The sequence below is a fragment of the Rutidosis leptorrhynchoides genome, chromosome 8, assembly GCF_046630445.1.
Source record: "Rutidosis leptorrhynchoides isolate AG116_Rl617_1_P2 chromosome 8, CSIRO_AGI_Rlap_v1, whole genome shotgun sequence".
Lineage (NCBI taxonomy): Eukaryota > Viridiplantae > Streptophyta > Magnoliopsida > Asterales > Asteraceae > Rutidosis > Rutidosis leptorrhynchoides.
The window spans coordinates 329,395,725-329,417,374 of NC_092340.1; the positions used below are offsets into that span (position 1 = coordinate 329,395,725).

At 31.9% G+C, this 21,650-nt stretch overlaps 1 protein-coding gene across 7 annotated transcripts; it reads left to right on the forward strand.

Moving 5' to 3' along the window:
• The first annotated feature begins 2,021 nt into the window (after positions 1-2,021).
• On the forward strand, positions 2,022-7,731 carry LOC139861611 (DExH-box ATP-dependent RNA helicase DExH12-like). 7 transcript variants are annotated; one of them, XM_071850053.1, is made up of 11 exons: positions 2,022-2,263; positions 2,348-2,389; positions 2,488-2,517; positions 2,807-2,932; positions 3,433-3,497; positions 3,763-3,892; positions 3,974-4,093; positions 4,176-4,289; positions 4,362-4,557; positions 5,261-6,663; positions 7,282-7,731. In XM_071850053.1, the coding sequence occupies exon 10, from the start codon at positions 5,954-5,956 to the stop codon at positions 6,602-6,604; it is 651 nt and encodes a 216-aa protein (XP_071706154.1). In that variant the 5' UTR covers positions 2,022-2,263; positions 2,348-2,389; positions 2,488-2,517; positions 2,807-2,932; positions 3,433-3,497; positions 3,763-3,892; positions 3,974-4,093; positions 4,176-4,289; positions 4,362-4,557; positions 5,261-5,953; the 3' UTR covers positions 6,605-6,663; positions 7,282-7,731. The 7 variants fall into 7 exon arrangements, with proteins under 7 accessions (XP_071706154.1, XP_071706153.1, XP_071706152.1 ...); XM_071850052.1 differs by lacking the exon at positions 2,488-2,517; XM_071850051.1 differs by having other exon boundaries at positions 2,348-2,932; positions 7,184-7,731.
• The last annotated feature ends 13,919 nt before the right edge of the window (positions 7,732-21,650 follow it).

The following is a 21,650-nucleotide window of genomic DNA, read 5'->3' on the forward strand; positions in this document are numbered from 1 at the left end:
AAATAAAATGTGCAAATACTATATTTACAGTAAAAAAAATATAATAAATGTGTTAATTATATAAACTATAAAACAAATGGGGGACAAATAAAAAATAAATAAATTAAACTTATGGAGCCAAAGTAATAAATAAAATAATATTAATAATAAAAAAATATATAAATTATATAAATGATAAATGTGAATGCCGAAATATATATAAAAAAAATAAACACATATAACTAAAAATCGGCTGTTTTGATTATTAGGGAGAAAAACTTGATTTTTAAAGCTTTCACAAATCCTAGTTAAATTCTAATTAGTGTCCTTGATCTTCAAGTAAATTGAGTGTAATTCGGAATCAAACACAACTATATAAGGCATCATGTATTCCATAATCTTCACCACAAATTAAACCTTTCAAACTGCATAATTAGTCGACTTGTGCCTGCCTAATTTCCCTCTATTTTTTGTCGACTAAACAGCCATCATCCAGCCTGCTTTTAGTCGACAAATAAACCACAACAACCCTCACCCGCATCGACTTCTAAACCTCCCAAAAATCTGCTGCAATTCGATAACCATCACAGCCTCCTATTCGACAAATATTGCATTCCGTTTCCTGCTCCAGTTGCTGCTACAAATTCGCTATCATCAAACCTAGTTGCTGCGTGTTTTTTCCCCTGTTTCCTACTGGTTCTGTGCGTGATCAAGACAGCCCATAAAGTACCTTTGTTGTTGCTGTACCTGCTGTTTCCTATCAAGCTAAAACAGTCCAAGATATCCACCTGTTTAGGTCGTAAGTTGTTGCTGCAGGTTTCTATTTTTCCTGTGCAATCCGCATCCATCATTATTCTTGATCTTTACCTTCTTAAGGTACACTAAAACCCTAGTTTAATCATGTTTTAGAATCAATTACTTTTAAGATGATATTAAGTATTATGTTTAAGTATTATGTTAATAAGATTAATCATGTTAAATTTATTTACTTTAAGTTGTTATATAAGTATTATGATATAAGTAGTGGGGTTAGGTAATGATAAAGATTATGATCAAGTATTATGATTAATTATTAATAAGAAGATTATGATATTATTTGATGGGTAATGTTATTAGGTTAATGATGAGTAAAAGCTTATGAATTCATGTTGAATTTAGAAGTATGATCATGAAGTATTAGTAACTTGATAACTATTAAGTATGATTAGATTAAAAGTAATGATAATGATTATGGTTAAGGTTGAATTATGATTTTGATTATGCAAAAGTTATTGATGATGTTAAAAGGGTTATGAATAAGGTTAATGGTATAGATAAAGATTATGAAAAAGAATTGATTATGAATATTAAGATTAGGGTTAAAAGCTTCGAATAATAATTATGGTTAATAAAGGTTAGGGTTGATGAATATTGTATGATTAATTAGGTAGTATTATGTTATTAGGTTTAGTAAAAGTTATGATTTTATGTGAAGTTGATTAATAGTTAATGATATACATGCATGCATGCATGCATACGTATGTATGTACATATATATAGGTAGGTATATGCTTGTGTATATATTTTGATATATACATACGTGTATATGTATGTGTATAGATGTATGTATATGTACGTGTGTGTGTATGTATGAATGTGTATTATGTAAGTTATATTAGGTTAGTAAATATAAAAAGAATCGTAATAAGTATATATATATATATATATATATATATATATATATATATATAACACTTACATATAATATATACATATATATCATATAGCTATAAACATATACATGTATAATAATAATAATAAATAAAGAATATCACTATATACATTAAAAGAGAGTCTCGATTAGCTAATAAATGTTTTTAAAACACCCTTAATTACCATTAGATTAGAAAATTCCATTATAATACCCCTTATCAAACGGTCCTTAATCATCCGCTAAAAATATTAGCTAATAAATCAATTGTTAAAACAGTTATCCCTAAAATACCTTAATCATCTAAACACACGGGACAAAATTAACAAGAAGGGTTCATGAATGTTATATTCATTCACCACATTCGGGAATAAACAAACCCTAGCTTTCTCCCAGATCATCTACACTTAAAATTCATCATCTACATTCATGTTTGAAAATCGTTTAGTTGAAACCCTAAATCTAGCGCCCCAAATCCTCTGTTCTTTCCCAAGTTATCTTCCTTCAACTTCCTTCACGTGCATCACTGTTAATCACCGAATCGAATTGGCCATTTAGTGATCAGATATTTGTGTATGGAATACGATTCGAAAGGTATTAATTAATTTTAAACGAAGTTATTATCTTTATTTTATGATTTGTATTTGAATGTAAGTATCACATTTAACTTTTTTGCAGGCGTACGATTTATTGTTGAAAGCATATGTTGAACATAATAAGGTAACATTCATTCGTTTGTTTATTCATGTGCTAGATAAACATTATTATGATGTAATGTTGACTAGAATGTAATGAGAAAGTTGTGGTATGACTTTCAGTTTGGTCTTACAGAATCTTACTATGGTCAGGTAAGTGTCTTTGATTCGTTGAACATGTTAATTTGATAGTATTGTTAGTAATTAGATTTTATTTTTTATGCACACCAACTGTTTGTTGTATTGTCTGTGAGAGTTATACGAACGAATTATTGATGTATATGCAGTAATTTAGGGAGTATATATATTATACGAACGGATTGTTGAGGTATATAGGCTAATTCAGTAATTAACGATATTATCTTATTGTCCTACGAATTGGTAAATTTTGGCTTAGGCGCTATAACTTACTATTTCATATTTTCTTATGGAGATCACTCAGGTTTAATTAAAGAGGCGTTCTTTCTTTGAAGAATTATCAACGTCGCGGGCTCTCTGGTTGCCAAAAAGCATTTGTCTTTCGCCGTTAGATCACCTCCATTCGGATTTTCCTGATTTGGATAAGCAGGTCGGTTATCTTTGTTTGTATATGTGTTAAAATACATAATATACATGGTTAATGATCGATTGTTAATTACATTAGATGATCTGAACAAAGTAGGTATCACGTTAAATAGTGATAATCACAGTGATATATACTACGTATGTATTAACTTCACTCAATATTGTCTTTTGACCAAATTTGTCTAATTTCTGAAATTGAACATAGGACTGATGCCTTTTGAAAAATCGTTGTAGTAAAGAAGGTTCTACATTTTTTTTCTGCCTATTTCATTATGTGCGCTCATGCTTTGAGTTATGACTGCAGCTTGTCAATAAATGCATTATGACTACTTGCAAACTATTGGTACATTTTGTTTTAAACTATTGGTACATTTTGTACATTTTGTTATCATGCTTGACATGTTATTTCTTTTTATAAAGGTTTGAAAGAGAGTGTTAATTCTTTAATGTTTACATTGCTTTTATGCTTTATATAAGTACTCACTGATAAAATATTCTATGTAGGTTTGTTAGCAGTAGTCTGATTTGTACCGATGTTGATTTTAGTTGGAATCTACTGTGATGATCAGGTAATTTCCATGAGCATGGTAGTGAGTCTTCTTCGATTATTTAGTTGATATATTTTGCAGCAAATTCTAGGGCCAAATTACAATAATTACTAGATAGTTATGATTGCTCTAACGTAAATGATCTCATCATTTTAGTTTATTGCTTATTTTTGTTTCTTAGATTTCCCAACTATTAATCTGGCGGGATAGGTATTCTACTATCATGCAAGCTTTAATTACAGTGGATTGTAGTTTGAGAGTTATGTTGTTTTAACAAAAATTGAAGGTGGCTAAATGGGCAGAGAAGTGGGTTTAGGTATGTGGATCAAACTGAATGTAGTTCGCAACGCTATATGTGTTAAAGCAGACTATCTGAAGTGGATACTAAGATGAAAAGTCTTCCTCCAATTGCACAGGTACCGTTTTCAAGAAATTTTATTAGACATTCTATTTTTTGATCCAATTGAGTAGTGACATTATTGTTGTTAATGTATTAGGTGGCGGCTGAACAAGGTGAATATCTGGCTAAATGTTTCAATAGAATGAAGGAGTGTGAAGAGAATCCTAAAGGCTCAATTAGATTAGAGAACTGGTCGCCATCGTTTTAAACCATTCGGGTATTAGATAATCATTCGTAAACTTAATAAATATTAAGTTGTACTATAAATAAATAAAGGATTGGTTATGTTGGTTTTTAAGGTACAAGCATCTAGGCCAGTTTGCTCCACTTGCTGGTGAACACACCACATCACAACTTCGTGTTGGGTTTCAATCGGTAACAATACACAGTGGCTTTGGTACTGTATATGCAAGGTAACAAGTTTTATTTTATTTTTTGTTTACAACCTTATTTGCGTAATTTGAAGAATCGCTTATGATTAATAGGGACATAATTATTGAGACGAGGGTTCGTCCGCTCATTCGACACTACAAGTCACCACAAGTCCCCCGATGGCGACTTTATATTCCCAGAGAACGTGAGGCATCTCACATTCGCTTATGCAATGACTATTTTCGGAGAATCCAAAATATCCTCCTGGGTGTTTATTAGAACCACTATGGTGGATTGGCATGTTTACAAGTAAGTTTTGTACGAATATGAACTGATTCTTTGTATGATGGTACAATTATATATTTTGAAATGTTTAGGTGAACAAACATTACATTCTCATTCTACGAAAATTATCAGTCATATCATCCTTTAAGGTTTTCATTCATATGACTTTCCTTTCGAGCTTAGGGCCTTGCTCTATGCATTATCTGAGTTATATTACACGTGGCAATGGATATTTCTCTCTTTTATAATGATGCGTTTTTGATAATCGATCGCAATCGATTAAATCATGATGTTTTGTTATGCGGTGTTACTTCTAAAATCAATTATTCTTCATTCATGTTGTGTTTGTAGTCTGAATGGTATCATGTATTAAGTGTAATTTCAGGCGGTGAAATGGGCAGGCCAGTGGGATAGGGTTAGCAGGTCAACTTGGGTACATGCCACAACAATAGTTACATTATATTATTTTCTAACCTAGGCTAATGTGATGAGTTTGATGTATATTTATACAAGGAAATTAACACATGTTATGTGTGCTGTTGTTGTTTGACAGATTATCTAAGAAATTGATCATGAATGTTTTTGGAACTCCACTTTCTAACATATTTTATAATTTATATTAATATTGCTGTTATTTAAAAACTAAGTTTAAACCCACCTTTGTGGTATTATATTACGTAGTATCATTGTAATTGGTTGACTGATTCCATTGATTTTGCGATTGTAGGGTCTTTTGAGCTTGAAAGTGCCTGATCAGGTATGGCGAAGAATTTAGGCGGTGGTGCTGAGGCACATGCTCGGTTCAAGCAGTATGAGTACAGTGCTAATTTCTGTCTCATGTTGACTACTGATTCATGGCCACGAGATACTCTTGAACCAACCAGCAGCTAAATTGGATGAAAAACTAACAAATTGTAAGAAGAAAAAAGAGCTTGATATGTCTCTTGCAACAATAAACAGAGTAATAGGCGGCGGTTGCAAGATGAAAGTGTGCTTACTTCAACCGAAGAAGGCGTTTACCAGCCCAAAACAAAAGAAACTCGAGTTGCTTATGAGCCTTTGAATATTTTTAGTGGTGCTGCAGACGAGATTTTGGCCTTGCTTAAGAATGATACGTTGAAGAATCTCAAGTAAAAGAAGGATATCGAGAAGCTGTTGAACCCGATCCCGAATCAGGAGTTTAATCAGTTGGTTTCTATTGGGAGGCGAATAACAGATTTTCAAGATGCTAGTGGTGATCAAACCGGGTCTAGTGCTGCAAAGGGTGAAGACACTCTTGATATTGATGATGATGATGATGATGATGTTGGTGTAGCTGTTGAGTTTGAAGAGTGATAATGTTGAGAGTGATCTTGATGTTGTGCAAGGAGATGATGAGGAGGATGAAGATGATGGTTTGGATAGAGATAGGAGTATTGATATGCAAAAGGGTGGTGGTATGGATTATGATGATGATGTTTATGATGTGGAATCACTAGAAGCTAGTGAGGGTCTGACTCTTAATGTACAAGATACTGATGATTATTGGCTTCAGAGGAAGATTACACACGGCTATGATCAACAAATTGATCCACAACAGAGCCACAAACTTGCTGAAGAAGTTTTAAAAATTCTTGAAGAAGGTGATGATCGTGAAGTTGAGAATAATCTGCTCGTGCATATTCAGTTCGAGCAGTTTAGTCTTGTGAAGTACCTTTTAAGGAACTGGTTGAAGATTGTGTGGTGTACACGTTTAGCTAGGGCTGAAGATCAAGAACAATGGAAACATATTGAAGAAAAAATGATGGAACTCGGGTGTGATTTGGTTGCTATTTTGAAACACTTACATGCCACCCGGGCTACAACAAAAGAGAGGCAGAAAAACTTGGAGGAAAGTATAAGAGAAGAAGCAAGACGGTTTAAGGACGAGAGAGGTGGTGGGTCAGGGGACCGGGATTCTGAAAACGGTTGGTTAAAAAGTCAAAGACAGTTACTTGATCTCGAGAGTATTTCGTTTCACCAAGATGGCCTTTTAATGGCGAATAAAAAGTGTGAGCTTCCGGTAGGGTCTTATAGGAACCACATAAAATAGTATGAAGAAGTTTCCCTCCAGTTTGCCACGTTCATTATCAGTGATGCCTACGACTGAAGGTATATTGTATATGGTGATCTGAATTAGCTGTTTTTTGCAGTAATCAGTTTTTATAGCAACTTTTATATATAGTTAGCAAGTATATTTGGGTGTTTTTATACCTTTAGTCTATGTATTCAATTAGTTTGAACCTGTTTTGGCCTGTGACCGATCCCCTCACAACCTTTGCTACATCTACTTTGGAGTGTTTGGCCTTACATTATTTTGAATTTTCACCTAGGGCTCCATGTGACTTTTTTTTCTTCTACTTTTTGTCGAAGTGCATCAGAGTTTTTTCATGCACTAGACATTACTCATGATTCAAAACGAAAACAAAGAAACTTAACGATGTATGTAATATGGACCAATTTATAGTAATGAAACATTTTCCTCAATTTGCTTCTGTTTTGTCATACTTTAGGAGGCCAATCTCTCTATTGTTTTTACTTCCAAAGTAGCTGTTATTAAGTAAGAAAGTATAAATGAGAACTTGGTACTGTATATGCAATAGTCTCCTAATATTTAACATCTTTTTGGTAGGAGCTATTGCTTTTTTATAGTAACCTGTTGGATGGCATAGCTGGATTTAAGTGTAACAACAGTAGCAATATTTGCTCAACATGACCCCTACTTTTCAGGAGCTTTTGTGGTCTCTTTTTCGTTGATACACAATACTATTATGATGCGGTGCAGACATATCGCATTCTTGGTGAATCTGTTGAACCAACACCAAACATAATAATTTTTAGATATGCCGCAATTCTCGGATTGGAGTGATTTCGTCTCTTGGATAGAAGGATGGAGAGCTACAATTGCAGCAAAGACTAGAGTGTGTACTATTTTTGCAGCTTCAGCTTGGCACCTTTGGAGATACAGGAATGGATTATTATTCAACAATCGAGTTTTGAAGAAAAGTATTTTGTTTGATTCTATTTGTTATTTTTCTTATAGTTGGTTAAATTGTAGAAGCAACATTGTGTAAATTGGAACAATTGGCTTCAAAAGCCACTGTAATCTTTAGGCTATCCTAGCTGCTCGCTAGGTAGTCTTTATCAATAAATATTTTGGCCGTTCAAAAAAAAAAAAAAACGCACATTATGATTATGATTTTCCCATTCTTTTTGTGACTTTGCAACTTTGCAACTTTGCTCATCTTAAATTCTTATATAAATTAATGAGAATTGTTACAATTATAATGTTTTTTCATTCTTATCAAACGCTTAGCTTATCTTAATTTTGTGTTTATGGGAATTGCAGTTGCTCCTATCCACATGTCTCGACTATCAAGATTGGCGCATGACTAAATTTAGGAGTTTTTTGTGTAAACTTTTAGTCACGGGAAATGATTACTTGTAGGTGTAATGAGTTTCTATCTACATTTAGGGTTTGTGATTGTGTTTGTACTTATTGTTCTGCAACAATTTGGTTTGACGAACGGGTAAAAGCTTATGCATCTGATAATTGCCCGTGTTACCATAAATGTTGAGAAGACGGGCGGGTGATGTTGATTAAACGGAACAAATGTACATATTCGATGAAATGTAAACGCTAAATTATGTTGCTTAATCAGTCAAGTTGACGATATTGAACATCAAACCGAAGTTCATACTCGATGAAGTGTACATTGTTAAACCCAGAGTTCATAACCGATTAATCAACAACATCAACCCGGAGTTCATTCTTGATGAAGTGTACATTCTGGTAAATAATTTCGCATTGACATTCTCTCCAAACTAATAGATGTAAAACTTCTTAGTAAGAAATATATAACAAAACAGATGTCACCACACCAGTGGAAGAAACAAAAATCGAAACAAAAAGCTCAGAAAACCAGCGAATGCAACCACAAGCAAAGGGTGCACTTTTCAAAGACCGAGGTAAACTAACACCCTTAGATTTGTGTGATTTTTACACTCGCGCACCTGTTATGGGTAATAATTGTTTATGATCCACTCACCATTACTCATTTTGACCAATTTCAGTGATCTCCGCACGGTTACACAAAAACACCAACTATTATTCATTGAAATGGGTAAAAAAAAATATTAATGATCCATTGTCTATTACGCATTAACACCTGAAGATTAGTAAGGTCATAATTGTTTATGATTATTGACTATTACTTATCTAAAGGTGTTAGTTTTGACCCGTTTCAATAATAGTAAATGACCAGAAATATTTTGATACATCTCAGTGTTCTCCGCACGGTATGGTTACACAGAAACATGTCTTATATAAACTTATCTAAACTAGCTTTTGTGTAAATACAATCTTTTGTTCAACTACTCCTTCCTTCAATAGTAAGGTAGCTTAAATCAATACTTTGTGACTATACAATCATGTTATGACAAACTTTTGTAACCATATGAATTTCTGCTCAGCCTTTAACTACCATGAAAGCAGATGAGATGACTGCCTAATTAAGAGCCCTATAACTCTCTTTTGTAACTATATTTAGCTTAGCTCTTTTGTAACTACTTATGAAATACAACTATTCTGTAATTATCTTTAGTAACCATGCAATGTAACTACTCTATGTAACAACAAACGACTGCACAACATGACTTAAAGAAATCGAATGCGACACGGTGTAGCAAGTTGGACCTAACTCTTGTTTTTTTCCTGATATTTTACTTACGAATATTGTTTGTTCGAATACAATAATTTTACATCTTTGATTAGTGGGGAAGAAAATTTTATTTGGTTAATTTTAAGAAATTAGTGATTTTTTAGATGAAGTGTGAAGATTGCGGTTTGCTTTTTGAGGTTAAAGTTAGGGTCTTTTGTTGATATATGTATGGATGGATATACGGAATATGGATATGAATATGGATATGGAGGTTTTAGTTAAAACATGGGTTGCATATGTTTAAGGCTAATAAAAATGAATGAGATTCATTGAAAGATGGCTAATAAAAGAGGCTGTGATGATGAATTTGTAAGGGTTTAGATTCTAGGGTTTAGATTTTAGGTCTTAGGGTTTAGGATTTAGGTTTAGAGTTTTTAGGGTTTAGAGTTTAGGTTTAGGGTTCAGGATTTAGATTTAGGGTTTAGATTTTAGGGTTTAGAGTTTAGGTTAGGGTTTTGGGTTTAGATTTACGGTTTGTGGTTTAGGGTTTAGATTTAGGGTTTATGGTTTAGATTTTAGGGTCTTGGGTTTAGATTTAGGGTTTAGGTTAGGTTTAGGGTTTAGATTTAGGGTTTAAGGTTTAGACTTTAGGATTTAGGGTTTAGATTTAGGGTTTTAGGTTTAGATTTTAGGGTTTAGAGTTTAGGTTTAGGGTTTTAGGTTTAGGGTTTATATTTAGGGTTTAGGGTTTAGATTTAGGGTTTAGGGTTTATATTTTAGGGTTTAGGGTTTAGATTTTAGGGTTTATATTTAGGGTTTAGGGTTTAGATTTAGGGTTTATGGTTTATATTTTAGGGTTTAGGGTTTAAATTTTAGGGTTTTGAGTTTAGGTTTAGGGTTTTGGATTTAGATTTAGGGTTTTGGGTTGAGGATTTAGATTTAGGGTTTAGGGTTTAGAATTTAGGGTTTAGAGTTTAGGTTTAGGGTTTTGGGTTTAGATTACATAAATATTGAATTTATATTTTTACTCATTTAACCTTTTAAAATGCTTTAATGTTTATTTTTTGGTCAGATAGTCTTACATATTATTATTCAATAAATTTCGCGAAATTGCGGGTCTTTAACTAGTATATACATATATATATATATATATATATATATATATATATATATATATATATATATATATATATATATATATATATATATATATATATATAACACTTACATATAATATATACATATATATCATATAGCTATAAACATATACATGTATAATAATAATAAATAAAGAATATATATATATATATATATATATATATATATATATATATATATATATATATGTATCACCTTTGACTTAAGATATATGTAACGCATACACATAATATATATATATATATATATATATATATATATATATGAACATATATATGTATGAAAATAAATAAAGAGTATATATCATGTGGGTGTATTTATATATATAACATATATAATGATAAAATTTCATAATAGCTAATTAATAAAAGAGTAATACTATTATTATTAGTATAACCTACAAACCTAATTACGCTAAGTATATTATCACTTATATATATATATATATATATATATATATATATATATATATATATATATATATATATATATATATATATATAACTAATAAGTATATTAATAACCCTACAACGTGAAGGTTATAATTAAAGATAGCATACACAGACTACAAACATCACCGCTACATTTGGCCTAGGGTGGTCCTTGTTGCCTTATGGGAACCGCTTGTGGATTTCGAATGCCATGACTTAGATTCTGGTCAAGAATTCTGGGCGTCCGGTAATAACTGATCATTCGAGTGACTTGCATGATAACAACGAAGTTTGGGCGAGATTGTACAACATCTTTGTTAAGAATTATAACTCGACTTCTTAAAACTAGAAGCTTACTATAAGTGGAAGCTTTCTATAAATAGTAGGTTTTCCAAAATAGAAACTTTTGAGAAATAGGAACTTTTCTCGAAAACCATCACTGTTAATATAGTTCGCTATATTAATAAACAAACTTTATGTCTATTAGACATTAACTAATCAAATGTTATAACTCTAGGTTGAGATCTCCAGTTACATACTCCATTCATACTTCTTGCGTGGAATTACTTACTTGCTACTAAGGTGAACTTCATAGCCCATCTTTCTACTATTTCTTAACTGTTTTATAAACTTTGGGATGAGACACATACTTGCTTTTAAATGATTTACAATTTAGACACAAGTACCTAAACTATTTGATATGCAATTTCGTGAGACTTTTATTAAACATGTATTTATTTTTATATGCAAATCCCCGCTATAATATCGTTAATTGCTGGAATTGAAATTTTGCAAGCTTAATTATTGTGAGTAGGCCTATTGAGAGTGACGTCTATACCCATTGGCGTAATCGTTAAGGGGGTACATAATAATGATTGCCGACACCCGTACAGTGTCAGGGGTTAATGTTTAGTTCGATATTATAACTCATGGCATATTGAGTATTCTGATATTTTGAACTAAATCTTGTGATCTAAAACTTATTATGATTGTTAAACCTATGATGTTCATTCAACCTTTGTGTTGACATTTTAAGCATGTTTGTCTCAGGTGAAGATTAGCTTATGTGCTGCCCTATGATGCTTAGTTAGCTGTTGCATTGGAGTCCACATATTAGACTTATCATTTGCCATTTACATATGAATTTCATTATGTAAAACATTATTATGTTTTCGCTGCAAATTCAAATTTTGTTATAAAACGTCTCATATAGAGTCATTCTCGTTTATACATACTTGTGTTGTGATATTGTGAAGTCATATTTCCCCGGCCCTATTTGGGGGTATGACAATATCTATATATTATATATTATAATAGTACAAATAAAAATATTAATATTAATATTAATAAATAATAATGAGAGTAATAATAATAATATTGATATAATACTATATCTAAACTTGTAATTATATATTATTAATTATGTAATATTTAATAATCATATAATATATTATATAATAGCTTTATCGAATATTTATTATTTATAAATTTTATATATTATAATATACATATAATAATAATTATACATAGAAATTATATTATATATATATATAGATTCATTTTTAATTACACTTAATTATTTTGTATATTATTTTACATATCTAAATCTAATTATTATATATACTTACATATATATATATATATATATATATATATATATATATATATATATATATACATACATACATACATATATAATTACAAACAATCGTTCATGAATCGCCGGGTAAGGTCCAATGGATAGTTAAGTGCATGAATTTATATAAAAGGTCGATTTACTTAACTTGTCGATATTCATCTTCAAAGTTTTCTACATTCCATAATTTCACCTTTACATTAAATAATATGAAAGTTAAATAGTTACTTTATTAAAAGTCACGAGTTAATTTTTGTAAAGCATGTATTGGAAATCAAACAGGAATCTCCACTAACTTTTGTCTAACTCTCGTTAATTGACACTTTATTCTCACTAGAAGATCACTTTACCATTTCTTTCGAATATTGTTAAAAAGAAAACGATTTCTCAAATCAAAGTGGACCTCGTAATAGAGACCCGTAACAATATCATAATCCTTAAGAGACTTGATAAATATCTTTTAATTCAATCGTTTGACATTATCTTTTGACTTTGATAGTTCAATATATCAAATAGGTACGGAAACCAATAAGTTTAATGTACGGTATCATACGGGTAATACTTTATTAACGTTTTCAATATATATATATATATTATACATATCTATATACACATAAATGTTCGTGAATCGTTGAGCATAGCCGAAAGGGTAATTGATTACATGAATATAATCCCAAATTTTTTTTGAAACTCAATATTACAGACTTTGCTTATCGTGTCGAAATCATATAAAGATTAAGTTTAAATTTGGTCGCAAATTTCCGGGTTGTCACAGTACCTACCCGTTAAAGAAATTTCGTCCCAAAATTTGATCGAGGTCGTCATGTGTAACGACCTTGGATTTTCCAACGTATATTTATTAATTTTTAGTATTAATACTTGCGTGTTAATAAATGTACTTTTATACATTTTATTTGTTATCGTAATTGACTTTACATGTCCCGACTTGTCTTTGTGACACACGTACTCTTCACGAATAATATTTTCGAATATTATTTACATTCATAATTAATTAATATTAATCATTTCTAATTAACTAGTGTAAGTAGTTAATTACTTGGACTTTTTATTTATTTGTTATATGGACTTTTATTATATGGACTTGGGCTTTTATTATATGGACTTGGAAGCCCACCCTACACACTTAATGGACTAGTAAGCCCATCTTTTAAGCTAGTGTTTTATTAATGATAAGCAAGGATTAATTAGCTTAGTTAGAAGACAAAATGTGCAAGCATGCTAGTAACTCTTCTCCATACATTTAACTTTAATACCATTTTTGAGCTTACACCATTCTCCAATACTTGAAAGTTGGCTTTTGACATTGCTTCTTTTGGCACTCTTGGCCGTGAGCTTCCATGGGGGAGAGGGAGTCATTTTCAAATTTTTTTGGTTACTTATTTACTTGTAATACTTCATTCCATACACACACATACTTGCACTTCTCTTTCTCTCATCTTTTTCTCTCAATATTGTAAGTAACAAAGCTTTATTTTTCTTTCTTTTTCTTCCTTAAAACCGCCACCATTCATCATCATACTTGTTTTGATTACTTGTTGTTTGTTGTTGTTAAAGATCAAGTTATCTAGCTTGAATCTTCATGTAATCTTGGTTACTTCCATCTTTTGTTTGATGAAGAATCAAGAACAAGAATCTAAACTTGTTAGTTTATGGTTCTACACTTAAATATTATAAGATTTAAAGTTCATAAACTTTATAATCATACTTGTGTTCATGATTTGTAGACTTAAATTCTTAAGATCCAAGCTTGACTTGAATCTTCTTAAGTATGAAACAAACATGAACATAATACTTGTAACTTTAGTTTATTTCTTTCTTTTGTAAGTACTTTAAAGTTGTGATGCTGTTAATTTGGTCAAGTATTACTAGTTAAGCTTGATCTCATATTTCTTGAAACTAAAGTTAACTTTATAAGTTCAAGAACATGGAAGTATAACTTTCTAGTTATAACTTCATACACTTGTGTTGGATCTAAGTTTCTATAGCTTATGGTCTTCCAAATTTGTTGTAAACAAGAGCTTGTAAGCTTATATACATTTTACAAGTTGAAAATCTAAGTTTCATAACTTATGGTTTCATTAAAGTGAAGATCCAAGTTCTATAACTTAGGATCTAACTTAAGAACACTAGATCTAGACTTTCTAGTCTAGGATCTTTAAGATCTAGCTAAGATCTAAGTTCTACAACTTAAGATCTTGTTTATTTAGTTTACTTTCAAGTTTGTAGCTTAATATTACTATTTGAACTCATGTATGTGTCGGATCTAAGATCTTGATGTAACTTTGGTTCATCAAACTACTTACAACCCTTAATTGAGTTGTGCTACATATATTAGATTTACACTAGCATTATTATGGTCAAAACTTAGTTAAGATGATGCAAACACATCAACGAGTTGTACACTTGAAGCTATACGCATCAAGGATGAGAACCGTGATGAGCATCAAGCACCAAGAACCCACCGGAACACATTACTTACTATTTTCTGGAACTGATCAGTAACCTGGGATACTGGAAAAGTTTATTTCCAGCTAGTTCGGTTCGAGTACATGATTTTCCGTTTAGACCTCGTCTTAATCCGAGTTACGGTTTAGGATTTATGGCCATCCGAAAGTCACTACACCCTTTTAACGTTGTGCTGAAATTTCTGACCTACTCGCACTTAAACCGTCGTCTTGGTCAAACGAAGATGATTTTAGTTCTGGAAATTTGTCAGCCTATAGGAGACTCATATACGGAGCCATGGCCACTGGTCTCACCTCATTTCAGTTTGTATAGAGGTTGTGGCGACTGAACGAAGTCATCCTTTATCTCAAACTCTATTCTCGATTAAAACTTACTTTACACTTTTTGATTAATGATGAATGATGATGATACTTAAGACCTAATTTACATACTTTTAAACCTTTGGGAACGATTTACTGACTTAGTAACTTTTGACTTAGGTTGAGGACCTTTTGGACAAACCAATTGCTTACTATTCCCACGTATCGACTTTTACTACTTTTCACTGTGAGTTATAGCATCCCTTTTTACTTTAACTATTTTGGGAACTGAGAATACATGTGCGTTTTACGTTTTACATACTAGGTACGAGTACTTAAACTTATTATATGTGTGGGTTATACAACGGCATAAACTTTCCCCTTAGCTCGATAACGTTTAGTCATTGGTCTTTGAACCGGTGAACGCGAATCTTAGATATGGATCCATAGGGTTTGACATCTCCACTCGGGCTAGTCGCGCTAGCATTTAACGGGTGTTTAATACTTCGTAAACTTACGCACTCGCCAAGTGTACTTTTAGGGGGTGTTATTTACGTTAAGTTAGTTACCAAGTGCCCACGGTTATACATATACTTTTCATACTGTTTTGAAATACTGAAATCTCGTGGCCTACCTTACATTACTGTTATACTTAAACTATAGCTCACCAACATTCGTGTTGACATTTTTAAGCATGTTTTTCTCAGGTGCTTAAGGTTTGGTTGCTTCCGTTGTAGTTGTCATGCTTTATAGACTCCCGCTGCGCTTATTAGAGATGTCTTCGCATGAAACATTTAATTTGCATTCAAACTATGTTATTTTGAAATGATGAATTTGTAACGACCATTGGGTCACGTACTATTATTATTGCCTTCTATTCGTAGAGGCATATTATCGTATGTTAAACATTTGATGTTGGTTAAGACATCACCTTTTCTTATGAATGCAAACTTATTTTAAAACCGCATATAGTGTTTGACCTTGTAATGATCCTGTTGTTGATGATCCGTACACGATGGTTTTGTATGGGGCGTCACATCATGGCTAACAATAAAAATGTTTTCATAACGAATATGAGTGGATAAATCGAGTTTTATCATGATTGAGTAATATGGATAAAACAATTCGATTACGCGAAGAGTATAAGTGAAGCTATCACAAAAGAGTGAAATGAATAAATGCAGGTTTGTCTTAACCGGTGACGTAGTCACGGTTGATTTTCGGAAATCAAGGAATTTAGAGGAAATCTTCGTAATAAGATTTGGTTCTTCGGTAATTAAGGAAATTAGGATCCTCTTTGGTTAAATGCGATAATCTGTCTCGATTGCCCTGTCTGATATTTCACTATAAATCCACCCCTTTTGTTTCCTTATTTCCACAACTCACATCTTCTATTCTTTCTTCTTCAATTCATACTTTAAAGCATTTGTTAATATGCTCCATCCGTCATTCTTCTTTTTCATCTACTACCGGAGGATTTTATTTATTTTTACTATTACCTTGGGATTATAGTGTTTTTAATTCTCCCGTGTCTTTATGTGGCAATAAGTATTGATATACACGGTTTGTAATTTGTGTGTTGCTGTCGGGCTTTATATCTTTCCTTATTTTTCGAAGTCCCTGCTTATGTCTTTCTATAATTATTGACCTCTACAGTTAATGCTCTCTCCTATTTGCTGTGATTTATACTCCCATTTCTACTTCGAAGCTTCATGTTTTTGTTTACTCTTCTCGACTTTAAGCAAAGCAAGTAATGGTTCAGAATTCGTAGGTATGAAATTCGGAATGAACATAACTAATGTTCTGAGAGAGAAATTGTGATAGCTTAATCTGACTTTTCAAATTACTAGAAGTCATGGAAAAGACCGAATCATCAAGAAAAATATTTTCTTGATATTTTTAGAGGTTAAATAGAATGAAAGAATTATGTAACATGACACATGATGACGGTATGGTCTGTGAATCATCATGTTCCATTTAAAAACTCAGCATAACTTTATATTATACTAACTCATGCTTCAGTTCCGAACACTACTTCTGAAATGTCCCGTTCTTATTGATTAAAAACGTTCCATATTAATTGATTTCGTTGCAAGGTTTTGACCTCTATATGAGACGTTTTTCAAAGACTGCATTCATTTTTAAAACAAACCATAACCTTTATTTCATAAATAAAGGTTTAAAAAAACTTTACGTAGATTATCAAATAATGATAATCTAAAATATCTTGTTTACACACGACCATTACATAATGGTTTACAATACAAATATGTTACATCGAAATCAGTTTCTTGAATGCAGTTTTTACACAATATCATACAAACATGGACTCCAAATCTTGTCTTTATTTTAGTATGCAACAGCGGAAGCTCTTAGTATTCACCTGAGAATAAACATGCTTTAAACGTCAACAAAAATGTTGGTGAGTTATAGGTTTAACCTATATATATCAAATCGTAACAATAGACCACAAGATTTCATATTTCAATACACATCCCATACATAGAGATAAAAATCATTCATATGGTGAACACTTGGTAACTGACATTAACAAGATGCATATATAAGAATATCCCCATCATTCCGGGACACCCTTCGGATATGATATAAATTTCGAAGTACTAAAGCATCCGGTACTTTGGATGGGGTTTGTTAGGCCCAATAGATCTATCTTTAGGATTCGCGTCAATTAGGGTGTCTGTTCCCTAATTCTTAGATTACCAGACTTAATAAAAAGGGGCATATTCGCTTTCGATAATTCAACCATAGAATGTAGTTTCACGTACTTGTGTCTATTTTGTAAATCATTTATAAAACCTGCATGTATTCTCATCCCAAAAATATTAGATTTTAAAAGTGGGACTATAACTCACTTTCACAGATTTTTACTTCGTCGGGAAGTAAGACTTATGTAACGACCCGGAAATTTCCGACCAAATTTAAACCTTAAACTCTATATGTTTCCGACACGATAAGCAAAATCTGAAATGTTGAGTCTAGAAAGTTTGAAATCCACATTCGGATAATTAGTTACCCTTTGACCAAGCCTGACGATTCACGAACAATTAATTATACATAGATTGTGTGTATATATATATATAAATAATTATTGAACCCTTTTTGATCAGGTTTTAAACAGGTAATGAGTGAAATAATTAAATATATTTAATCTAAAAATTTAGAGTTTTTAGGAACAACTTTATACGTTACCTGTTTAGCAATAGACACGATATAACACTCTTAATAGGACAAACCTCTACTTAGCTATTTAATTGTGTTACTATTTGTCCTGTGATTCTTATTTGTTCTTGTCCCGTGATATTTTTATCCATCATCTATCTTTTTATATATACACATATACATGTCTTACATATACATATATCATTATATATAGGCTCGATCAAACCCACAAAACATGGTATCCAAATCATTGTTTGACTACTTTCCTAAAAATTATGAACTATCTTATACCCACCACTAAACACCCACTTAATCATTTGTCTTCGGTCTAGAACCATCATCACAAATCGAGCCACCCTAATGACCACCATGAACAACCACATCGACCACCCATCATCAAACCACCATAATCACCATAGTAAACTACCTTGTGTATCCTAGCTTCTATTTCGGTTTATGATCGAACCCATCATCACCATGACAACCACGATTCACCAATTCACCCCGTTCATTAGAATCGATCACCTCATGTCTCTCTTCTTTGAATCAACCACCACTTTGAACCACCACAACCATAAACCGCCATCTTTCTCTCTTTACGTCTCTCTCTCCTCTCTCTTAAACCTCATCGCCACCACTTCACACCTTGAATCCCTACAAAACCGTCACCATTAAACCATCATGATACCGCCGCCGTTTGCTTCTGTTTCACCACCTTTTTTTTATTCAACCATCGCCAACTTCACAATAAACAATCATCACTGCCACGATTCTTACAATCGACACCCAACACTGTTTACTACTACAGCTGCTACAGTTTTTTTTCTTTCTTTATGTTTCAAGTTTAAACCATCCACGACAACACCTAGTGTCAACTATTGCTCGCTGGTTTCTGTTTACTTCTGCTGCAGGTCGAAACAGCCACCTGGAGTCACCACCCCATCTCGATCACCACACCTTCATCACTTTGAAAACCATCTCGATAACCCACAAACTTCTTGTTTGATTTGCAATAACAACCGAAAGTTCGAAACCCACTTTATCACCAACACCATCGTTTCCCTACTATTGCTGCTGCCATAATTTTTTTTTTTGAATCACGAAACCCACTTACAAGTGATGAGGTGACCATTATATTATTATATGATAATCAAGGGACAAGATGACACAAGTGGTGGCTTTGTGTCTTACTTTTCTTTTTTCTTTTTAAAACAAAATAAGAAGGAAAGCGAATTACAGAGTTTACCCATTTGTCTGTTGGGCAACTACAATTTAAACCGAGATCCATTAAGTCTTTTGGGCCGAAATTATAGTTGGACCGTTATGTTATTGCTGTTGGGCCGGAGTACTCATGGGCTTATGAGATCCACTTAAATAAATAAATGAATTTAAGGATAAGACAGCAAATAAATGAGTTAAAAGAATATCACGAGTTACTTAATTCAGAAAGTATCAATTGGCTCATTGGTTAAGCGGTGTTTGGTTTAATCAAGAGGTCATGGGTTCAAGCCTGGTCTGAGACATTATTTTTTTTGGAAAAACTGTTAAAGGTAGTCTTTTTATTACTATTATTATTATTATTATTATTATTATTATTATTATTATTATTATTATTATTATTATTATTATTACAAAAATTATCATGTTTATTAAAACTATCATTTTCATTGAAAATTTTTATAATTTTTATGACAAATAAATATTATGCATATAAAAATATATTTTTATTTCATATAATTATATATTAAACATATTAACATTTTTTTTCATAAATGATACATATAACAAATTATAAATATAAAACTAATTATATATGTATATATATATATATATATATATATATATAACTACAAACATTAATTATTTTAAATATATATACAGATTGAATATAGATAACATGTAATTTTAGATATTATAAATAATATATATATATATATATATATATATATATATATATATATATATATATTATAAAATTTATAGATGAAATTACTTGAGTACAATTACGTGTGTTAATATATATACAAATGATATAGGTTCGTGAATCCGAGGCCAACCTTATAATTGATTAATGGTGTTATATGTATTTTTACCACAAAATACATTAGGTGAGTATATAGTCCCACTTTTAAACTCTAAGTATTTCGGGATGAGAATACATGTATTTTATGTTTTACGTTATGGACACAAGTAACTGAAAAATATATTCTACGTTGAGTTGTACCACTGGCATACTTCCCTGTAGCTTGGTAACTACTATTTACAGCGGTATTGTAAACGCGAATCCTGTTGATAGATCTATCGGGCCTGACAACCCCAACCGGACTGGACGACCAGTATTCAACGGTTGCACAGTACTTCGTTTCGTGACTACACTTGGTACAGTGTAGTAAGATTTCATAATAAAGGGAATATGCGACGTGATTAAATGTTAAGTATGGTTACCAAGTGCTCAACCACTTAGAATATTTTTATTAAAATGTTTACATATGAAATCTTGTGGTCCATAGTTATAACGCTGCTAGCATCAAACCTATATGTCTCACCAACTTTATGTTGACATTTTAAAGCATGTTATTCTCAGGTACAAATTAAGTCTTCCGCTGTGCATTTGCTCATGTTAAGGACATTACTTGGAGTCGATCATCGCAATGGAACCAAATGTTGATGATTTCGTCCAGGGGGATAAGGACGGGTCGTTACAGGTGGTATCAGAGCGTTGGTCCTAGCGAACCAGGTCTTGCATTAGTGTGTCTAACTGATAGTTGTTAGGATGCATTAGCGAGTCTGGACTTCGACCTTAGCTGCATATTATATGTATTGTTTATCATACCTAGTGGAAAATTATCTGCTTATCATTCCTAAGTCTAGACACGCCTTATTGCCTTTATTGCATAGATAGTGTATAGACAAATTTATATCTTAGCGTATCTATTACGGTAAACTTTACCTGATATCTTCCGTAAATTTCTCCGTAATTTAAGGGATCCTGGTACTATATATATCTAGGCATATTATGCATTAAGAATACCACCCAACTATCATTTACTGTCACAAAGCTTTTCATATCAAAAATCTTTTCTGTGATCGCGTACGATGGCCTCTACGAATCGACCAAGTTCTTCTGACTCCGAAGATAGCGTGACGGGAGCGCACCAACCGATCAACTACCGTGATTTCTTTAGAAAGTGGGGATGGGTTCGCGAAATACTTACCCTATGGAGAAGGGAAGAAGGTACTCCATATC

Bases quoted from the DNA above. Each gene is read 5' to 3' on its own strand.
- LOC139861611 (XM_071850051.1), top strand. From the start codon at position 5,954: ATGCAAAAGGGTGGTGGTATGGATTATGATGATGATGTTTATGATGTG.